The following is a 10,000-nucleotide window of genomic DNA, read 5'->3' on the forward strand; positions in this document are numbered from 1 at the left end:
CTGCCTTTTGTCATAGTTTGGGATTGCCAGCCGAAGAGCTAACTGGCGCCTTCCTAAAGAAAGTGACCACTTCCCAGGGCTCCTTTCATTACAGTTTCCCTCATAAAGGAATGATGGAATTCATGGCAGCTCTGTCTTTCCCTATGAAATTGACAAACCAATGCTGGGGCCAATCTGTAAACACAGCCACACCTACAAAGATCTTTGAAATGCTTATTGGAGGGAGTCTCCCTGAAAACCTTCACAAATATCAAAATATGCTGATACAGATGACCAGCCTATTGCATATGGGTGACGAGGACGAGATGAAGGTGTCAGAAGATGCCAAGATTGAGGCACTGGAACTCCTAGTAAGGTCGGGAGTGAACAAAAGAGACTCTGCCCTAAGAGTCTTGAAGAATATCAAATGTGATCATTCTTCTTCGAGATGGATAGCACAGAGGTTCGAGTTGTTTGATAAGAACACCTTTATTAATGATCATACAATTGATGCGTACATTGCCCTCCTTAGAGCCACAGATCCCCCTCTCCCAAACAGAGAGGAAATTAATATCAGAATACTCCTTAATGACACTGATGGGTTAGTTGAACTACAAAGGCAACTTTGCCGGCATCTCATCAACCCATCATGGATAGAACTAAGGAACCATTACAAAGGAGATTCAGAGCCGACCGTAGAAGAGAGAGAGTCAATCAAGAATCTACTCACCAATGAGTAAGTTATTATTTGACAGTTATTTTGAACATTATAAAGATACATATAATAATCAAATATCTCTATAACAATACAATGATACACGATCATACATACAAACATATGCACATGCACACACATATAGGCCTACTAATAAAGTCAGAGAGAGAGAGAGAGAGAGAGAGAGAGAGAGAGAGAGAGAGAGAGAGAGAGAACTCATAACGTTTAGTATAACAATCAACTTGAGTCTTGTAAACAATATATTTTATATTGTCAGTATCATCATTATCATCATTGTCACAATTAGACTCATAATAAGTCGGCCAAACATCAAAAAGTCCCGATTCTAATTTCTCATTTTTCGTTAATATCAATTTCCATATTTTACGAAATTACTCTTTTTTACTTTTCGTTTTCGTCATCATCATCATCATCATCATCATAATCAACTTGATAATAAAATTTCCAATCAAATCCAATAACTATTTTTCTTTTCTTTTCTTCTCTTTGGAACAGTTGTGAGGAATACAAAGGCATCTGGGACCCAACGTTCCAAATCCCTCCAAATATTAGAAGACTTTGGGTCAGGTTGAAGGACCATCCCAGCCTCGACGCCTTCTGTCAATCTTTGGAAAAGACAAAACTGAATACAAATTTAAGTAAGTAATAATAATATTATTTTCTCTGTTCCTTTCCTCCGAGGGACATTACAATACCTGGCCTCCTTTCCCTCATCCTCATCCTGTCATTCAGTCTGTTAATATCGTTGTTATCATTATCAATATCATTGTTAACATCATTATTATCATCATTATTACTCTATAGATGTAGAACATTATATTCAGAGGTCTCAATCAGGTTTTATTTTTTCCACTAAAAGGAAAATATTGTTTTCATCTGATTTGAATTCGATTTAAAAGCTTTCGATGTTAAGTTTTAATTTCTTTCTTTCCATATATTAAAAGGAAATGTCTCTTATCTATGGCGTTGATTTAATCAATAATGATAGAAATGAATCAAAATGATCATGATTGTAATGAATAGGAAACTGATATCGGCACCAGCCATAGTTAAACGAGTCTCCTCCTGACTCCGCCTCCTTCCTGCGCTGATTGGTTCTCTACAAGGATGTGGGCGGAGTTATCTGAACGGGAGAACCAATCAGCTAAAAGAGAGTGAAAAGGTATCGGCCAATGAAATTGGGCCAATTAAATGAAGCTGAGTTGTTATTGGCTGAGGTGATTTAGATGATGCATAATGTGGGGGTTTCATGAGGAGACTGATGACATTCCTTATGCGAGCGGCTACAATACACACACGCACACATTGACTCCCGCACGCACAAACGTACACACATTAACGCAACCTCCCAGACACACTGTGTTTAGTTCTTTTGCCTCTAAATTCGTTGTTGCAGTTTTTATTATTATTATTATTATTATTATTATTATTATTATTATTATTATTATTATTCCCATTTGACCTTTTCCTTTAGAATCTTAAGAAAGAAACACATAGAAAATGTTCAGTTTTGATTATCATTTTACTCAACGTTCTTCTTCTTTTTCTTCTTCTTCTTCTTCTTCTTCTTCTTTCTCTTCCAGAGATTCGCTTCAGTGTCAACGACGTCAGCAGCGTCAGTCGCCCCATCCCTTTCTTGGAGAAGGATCCAGATGTCGATGTCGATGTCAGGGACGTCAAGGAAGAAGACATCGAGAAGGTTGGGGCCATCCTTCGGACATTGCAACCACAGGATGCAAGGAGGTGAGGAGACATCATCCCTTATAAGAGAGAGAGAGAGAGAGAGAGAGAGAGAGAGAGAGAGAGAGAGAGAGAGAGAGAGAGAGAGTATTATCATTATATCATATTGTATTATTCATTATTGAGTTTACCTAATACTCTAAGAAAATAGGCCTACGTCTTGTCAAAATAGATATGGATATATATATATATATATATATATATATATATATATATATATATATATATATATATGTGTGTGTGTGTGTGTGTGTGTGTGTGTGTGTGTGTGTGTGCGCGCGCGTGTGAAAGGGTACTATCCGTAGGCCGACAATAATAGAATGCATTGAGGGAAGTTGGAATTCCTCGTTGCTCTCTCTTTTTTTATTCTATTATTGGGAACACACACACACTCCCTCAGTCACCCTCCCTCTCTCTCTCTCTCTCTCTCTCCATTGGTATTCGTGTGTGTGCGTGTGTGCGTGTATGTGTCTGAATGCACTTGTCCATCTTAACGAAACAAGATAACAATAAAAGCATAAAATAATGAATAAATGTGGGTGACATCATTTCCTTTCTTCTTTTCATTTCATTTCATTTCATCCCATTTTATTCTTTTCCTTCTTCTTCCCAACAGATCGTTCCGGTCAATCCGGTTTCCTCTGTGTTCCCTGGGGAGGACGAGGAGCCCTGAGGTCATCCTCAGACTCCTCGCCTCCTTGAAGGGAGTCAGGGTGAGACACTACATCAAGTTCCCAAAAGAAGAACGACCAGATGACGAAGCCTTAGTCAGAGAGATGGATCTTAAGGCAAAGGAATCCACCGGATGTAGAAATGGTGTTAAATGGTGAGTTTGCTTCTTCTTTTTATACTTCTTCTTCTTCTTCATAGGTGTTGTATGATCTCTCTCTCTCTCTCTCTCTCTCTCTCTCTCTCTCTCTCTCTCTCTCTCTCTCTCTCTCTCTTCCATCAACGTTCCAAAACTTTCAGTAGGTGATGAACCAGGATAAATAAACTGTATTCACTATAGGCCTAGTTTCAAAATTATATTTCTAAAAGAATTGGCTTTTGTTTTTTTATTATTAGTTATTATTTTCAAGAAGATATATATATATATATATATATATATATATATATATATATATATATATATATATATATATATATATATATATATATATATAAAGAGAGAGAGAGAGAGAGAGAGAGAGAGAGAGAGAGAGAGAGAGAGAGAGAGAGAGAGAGAGAGAGTTATGTATAGCAATTTCCATCTTATTATTATATCCATTTATTCTGTTAAAATTATCTGATCATGTGTGTTTGCACCTCAGTGTTTCGTGTTCCCTTCAATTATCTCTTCATTGCCTTTAACTCTCATCATATTCTTCTTTTGCCTTTCCTTTATTATCATTATTACTCCTTTCTATAATGAATATAGTAATCTTCACCTATAATTTCTTTTGGGTTTATTCATTGAATTTATTCAAATTCTATTTCTTAATGGTGTTGTTTTCCTTCTTCATTTTTATTATTATTATTATTATTATTATTATTATTATTATTATTATTATTATTATTATGATATTAATAACTTTATCATTATTATAATTATTATTATCATTGTTATTATTATTATTATTATTATTATTATTATTATTAATATTTTGTGTATTTCTTTATTCGACAGGTTACGTGATGATCTTTTTTTCTTAAGAAGGAAACTAAAAGAAATGGAAGTTCTTCTTGCAAGAGTCACAGCTTCCAAATCTAATTCACGTTGAAGTCTTTGGAAATAATTATGATCATAGTTGGACAATAACAACATTTTATTTTGGAAATAACATAATAACATTACTACTTTAGAGAGTATTTCTCAGATATTAAAAGGACAATGATATCCTTGGTTCAAGTATGTCTCCCTTTTCTTAGTGGTTAGTATATTTAGATCACTTCTAGATTATAAAGGTCATTGTAATATTTATGTGTATATATAAATGTATATATATATATATATATATATATATATATATATATATATATATATATATATATATATATATATATATATATGTGTGTGTGTGTGTGTGTGTGTGTGTGTGTATAAAAATATAAATATAAATATATAAATATATCAATTTTCAGGGAATGTTTAATATTTCTTCATGAAAACCTTTTGTTTTCGGGATTTGTCAACTTTTATTGTTATGTTTATAATGATTAGATTATAATATTCACTTTCTGATCATAAAGTTCAGTTCTGTAAGGGAATGTTATAAATCTATATACCTATCTATCTATCTATCTATTATATATATATATATATATATATATATATATATATATATATATATATATATATATGTGTGTGTGTGTGTGTGTGTGTGCGTGTGTGTGTGTTTGATATATTTGTTTAATCATGTCTCAGACATCTACTTGACAATAACAAAAGTGAGGGAAAGTTCAACGTCTTTATATAAAAACCTATTTTTTTGGGGGGGAAACCTTTATTATTATGTTTATTGTTATATTAATTCTCCTGTTTGTACTATTCATTTGTATATATTAGCAGAACTTTGCTCTTGTTTGATCATTCAATGCAACTATTTTTTTTTATTTTTTTTTTTTTTTGAGGTGACAAAATAGTGCATGACTTATATCATGTCATATTCATAGCAAAATGCTGCAAGACTTGAATGTACTAAGATTCACTTTGAAAATTGTCTAACATCTATTCATGACAATCAAGTCTTGCTGATGATAGTAGAGGCGATGGTAGGTAATAAGTAACAATGGAAATCATCAAAAATAAAAATCTGAATGAAACAAATGTTATTTCTATCACCTTTAATGTTTTATTTTTCAATATTAGCCCACTTTGATAACATCCTAATATATGTCCCTAATCTTCCCTCAAAGGTCTGTTAAAAATAAACTCAAAAGAGTTCAAGTCTGTGAAGCTCTTTAGCAAGAAGTCTCTTTCTCTCTCTCTCTCTCTCTCTCTCTCTCTCTCTCTCTCTCTCTCTCTCTCTCTCTCTCTCTCTCTCTCTATGGAGGGGACTGAAGACATCATTCTTACCTAAGTCCTTCAAAGGACTCATATCATACAACAAAAAAGAAATGAGAAAAAGGGATCAACTTTTCAGACAGGTGAGTTCTTTGTGAAATCTCTTGTTTTGTATTTGATTAGTTTGAACATTTAAAGTAAACTTATCAGAAAGTATAATTTTTTTTTCTGTAAACTTGAATGTTAAAATTGACCCTTTTTGCTGCAAAGGAATCATATTATTATAGTTAATCAAAGTAGTTTCACAATAAAGGATCAAAATAAAGGATTATCACACTAATCTTTTTATTGCAAAGATTTGATCTTTTGTAAAACACTTGAACTCTCTAATGGCCTCATATATTGATGCTATTTCCTATTGCAGATCAGATGAACTGGTAAAACAGAAGACTGACTGACTGACTGACTGTTGCACAGGGATACAGTCCCTCTTCATTTATTAGACCCAAGAGAAGCTGACATGCTAGGCCAGGTCAGTCAGACCCATGAAGTGAAATTCTTATCAGAAAATGAAGGAAGGCAGAACTGAAGCTGATATTGGAGAAGAGAATAATAAGTTGAGGTAAGATTTTCAGGGTAAGAATTTCCAGTTACTGTTCTTCATGGATTGTATGAAATGGGTATGATAAGGAGTTACTTCTTTTAATCAATAGAATGAAAATGTAAGATTTGTAGTTACTGCTCCTAATTAAAGGAATAGAAAGAGTGATATTGGGAATTACTATTTTGATAAACTGAATGAGAAGAGTAACATTAATATTCATTTCTCTTATTCATATTGAACATAAATTTCAAAAAGTATTTATGCGATTAGACTTATCTTAGAATATTATTTTTTTTTTTTACACAATGAGATATAAGATTTGGCTCTGTAAAATTTTTAGCTATTAATTGTAAAAGGTACCTACTTATAATGGTTCTAAAGCATTGCACTTATTTCACCAATTCATCATTGACCATTATGTAAGAAGCTTTTGATAATTATGTTTTCCTAAATAATTTTTTGTATGTTTATTTTAGGTTTACCAGGAAATGATTAAGTGACGAGCTTCTCTTTGGAAATTCCTCCCTCTCCTCTAATGGTGCTTTCAATATGTCTCTGCACTCACGGAGTCCTTCCTCACAAAAACCTGAGCTAGAATGTCAGAGGCTCGGATCGACAAGGGAAGCTCAAAACGAGGTCTATTGGAACAGGGTTCCTGACATACTCTGTGTGTAGCAGCTCTCCTCACCTCGATCTTTTATTTTTGGAGTTTGGACACTGCATCCAGCCAGCATCTGAGTACAGAGCTTCTCTTGAAGAGTTTCTGGACATTATCTGCATTCCAAAACCAGAGTATGACATCAGGGAGCAGCACCAACACAGGTCTTCAAAGCTTATCTCGGACTGATGGAGATAATTACAAGACCCAGTCATCCCTTAACTTTGAACTTCTCTAGAGTAATCTTCTTCCTCTACTTTGTATAGAGCCTTTTCCACAATACCTTTATTTCGGATAATATGGTCAATACAATATTATATTTATCAAAAGTATATCCTTTTCCATGAACTTATATCATGCCTTTGATAATATATAATATTGAATAGATATGCTCTGCTACTACATATTCTTATTAATTTAGTTGATCCACTTTGATTTGCAATAAAATATCAGAGTGAAAGTATATCACAACATGATTTCTATTGCAGACATTCCATCTTTTGTATAGCACTTGAACTTTGTAATGCGCTCGTATGTTGATGCTATTTCCTTTTTACAGATCAGATGAACTGGTAGAACTGAACATTGACTGACTGACTGACTGACTTATTGAATGACTGACTGGTGCACAGGGATATTGACTACTTTCATCTGTTGGACTCAAGAGAAGCTGATATGTTAGAGCAGCGTCAGTCAGACCCATTTAGTCGACCTGTGATGAGAGGAAAAGGAACACAGAACTAAGACGGTAATGTGTAGGTAAATTAGTCATTTCTCATTTTGGGATCTTTATTTTTGTCTATCCAAGACTACTTAAATGATGTTAACATTTTTCTTTCTCAATTATGTACAGGATATAGTAGAACAATGTTTATATCAACATTCATATGATAATTTATCTTATAATCTTAATGAAATATCAATAGTTGTGCTCCAGAATTGGTAGATCAGAAAGTTAGTACCTCTTTCAAAGATTTTAAGGAAAAAAACTCTCCACTTACTACTCTAAATGACTTGAAGGAAAAAAATAAAATCTGATTTTATTGTTCCTAATAAATTAAATGCAAAGAGTAAAATTACTTTCCTTTCGGTAACTTTTGCAAAAGTTTTCCATATTTTCATTTTTATTGATACTATCAATGTTAAGATTACTATTATATATAATAAATATATATTTCTTATGATAGTTTACTATATAAGACCTATATTAGAACTTTTTCATATTCCAGTACTGTCTTATATTTAATTTGATATTAATTTTTCCTCTTTCTATAGTTGGAAGTAAAACTTCATTATATTAGCAGAAACAAACAAAGGTGAAAGAGATTGGATGTCTCTCTTCGTCAGCACAGACAGACAGAGACACACACAGACGGATAAGCACAAAGGAACACACAAGTAATGTTGAACAAGTATTCTACTCCTTTCACTCTCCAAATGGTCTTCAAATCATTTCAACTTGAAGTGTTTTATCTATTGTCCTAAATTACTTTTTTATTTTTTAAATCAGAAAAAAATAAGTAAAGATTAACTTAGGGTTTTCAATCATTCAACTTTTGTCTTTAGAAACTAACTGTAAAAATCACCTCTTCTGAATAGTTTCATCATAAGGATTTTACTTACCTAATTTGTCTTCAGTCATTAAGCAAGATGCTTTAAACCTTTTTTTTCACAAAAGATCAATTCTTTGTTTATTGCATGTTCTCAGGAGAATTATTTGTTGAGCTTCCTTTGGGAAATTCCACCATTTCTTTAAATGGCACTTACATCAGCCCTCTGGTGAGAGGTCATTCGTATACATCCTTTTCTCGTTTTTTTTTTTTTATTTAGGAGTCTGGTCAGTCTGCATCTGTGGAAAATGAAAAGAAATTTAATTTTTTTTTATATTGCATATTAATTAAATACTTCCATTACTTAGGTGTGGAAATGAAAATTGCATTATTTATTTAATTTGCCAAATACACAATTCGTGATCTCTTTTATTTTAGAGATATCTAAACTGAGCTTGTTGTCACAAGTACTTACAATCTAATTAGCTAGTAAACTACCGAGATCCCCAATTGAGTGTTTACATTAAAGAAAACAAAAGTCTGTTCCAGTTCTTTTGTTCTGGTAGATCAGTTCAACGTGAGGCAGAGTGGAGAGAGGTCTGTCGGTCCATCAATATATATCGGGCCGATCGATGATCCTATGGTCTTATCCGGAAATTTTTATCTACGCTCTGGATATGAATTTATTTAACCTCATGAACTCAAAGTAATATATAAGTGCAAAATAGATTCCGTATATCGGAATTTTGATCCCCTGAGACTACCACACCACCGCGTCCATTAAAGTGTAGCTTTACTCCTGCCGGGCTGATATAACATGTGAGTAACTTTGTGATTATACACGCTCAGTATACTTTAATTTATAGCAGTTAACAATTCCATTCATGAATTGCGGCAACCAGCGTGTCTGCTATTAATATTTAATATAGTTTGACCTTGGAAATCTCAAATTATACTGTATTTGGTGTATTTTACTAACGTTAAACGCAATTTCACTATTTCACCTTTAATATAAATTCGAGTAGATTATCGTGCTTGGCTTGTTATTTGTCAAGTTTGTATTCTTTATATAGCTCCAACTTTCTTAAGGGTAATTCTTGCGTTGGGTTAGATGCTGTTTTATATCCTTTTACAGTGTATCATTTCATAAATTTCAGGTCAGTGTTGAATAAAGGGATATATGGTGAAGAGAATATTACTGCATAAGACCACTTGATAATTTGAGTGGTTGAATATTCTCGAGGACTTCGGAACGGCAACTCGGCTTACTGCTCTCCCTTATTTAACTATGTAAATGATCAGATATATTGATAAATATAGTCATTTTAGAACTATATATTTTATTATATCCCAGAAGTTTATTCAAAGCATCCACCCAGTACTTGGATAGGAGTGGAGAGATTTTTAATGCTTTTTTTAAGATATGTTTGCCATGGGCTGCAAAACTGCAAGAGCATGTGTATGGCCGGAAGGGCCAGGAAATGTACCTAAACAACAGACATTATCTGCATTCTGGAAATAGAGGCTGACTTCAGGGAAAAACAGGTCATCTCTCAAAGTGTTAATTTATTCACTTCTCGTCTTATGTACGTGGAGATCCCTTAGAGTTTATCATCCTCTTATGCCCATATAAGGACATAGGAATGTTCCTAACAATAGAATGCATCGAGGGAAGTTGGAATTCCTCGTTGCTCTCTTTTTTATTCTATTATCAGGAACATACACACACTCCCTCACTCACTCTGCCGCT

The 10,000-nt window shown here is 33.3% G+C and overlaps 1 protein-coding gene across 1 annotated transcript in view; it reads left to right on the forward strand.

Moving 5' to 3' along the window:
- LOC137633542 (uncharacterized) overlaps positions 1 to 10,000 on the forward strand; it is a 63,786-nt gene that overhangs the window by 52,455 nt on the left and 1,331 nt on the right. Inside the window, exons 3-5 of the mRNA XM_068365835.1 lie at positions 1 to 715; positions 1,211 to 1,353; positions 2,299 to 2,458. The exon at positions 1 to 715 is cut by the window's left edge and continues 1,703 nt beyond it. Of these exons, the coding sequence (XP_068221936.1) occupies positions 1 to 715; positions 1,211 to 1,353; positions 2,299 to 2,458 (1,018 nt within the window). The remainder of the gene's footprint in view (positions 716 to 1,210; positions 1,354 to 2,298; positions 2,459 to 10,000) is intronic.

Source organism: Palaemon carinicauda, chromosome 43 (assembly GCF_036898095.1).
Source record: "Palaemon carinicauda isolate YSFRI2023 chromosome 43, ASM3689809v2, whole genome shotgun sequence".
Classification (NCBI taxonomy): Eukaryota; Metazoa; Arthropoda; class Malacostraca; order Decapoda; family Palaemonidae; genus Palaemon; species Palaemon carinicauda.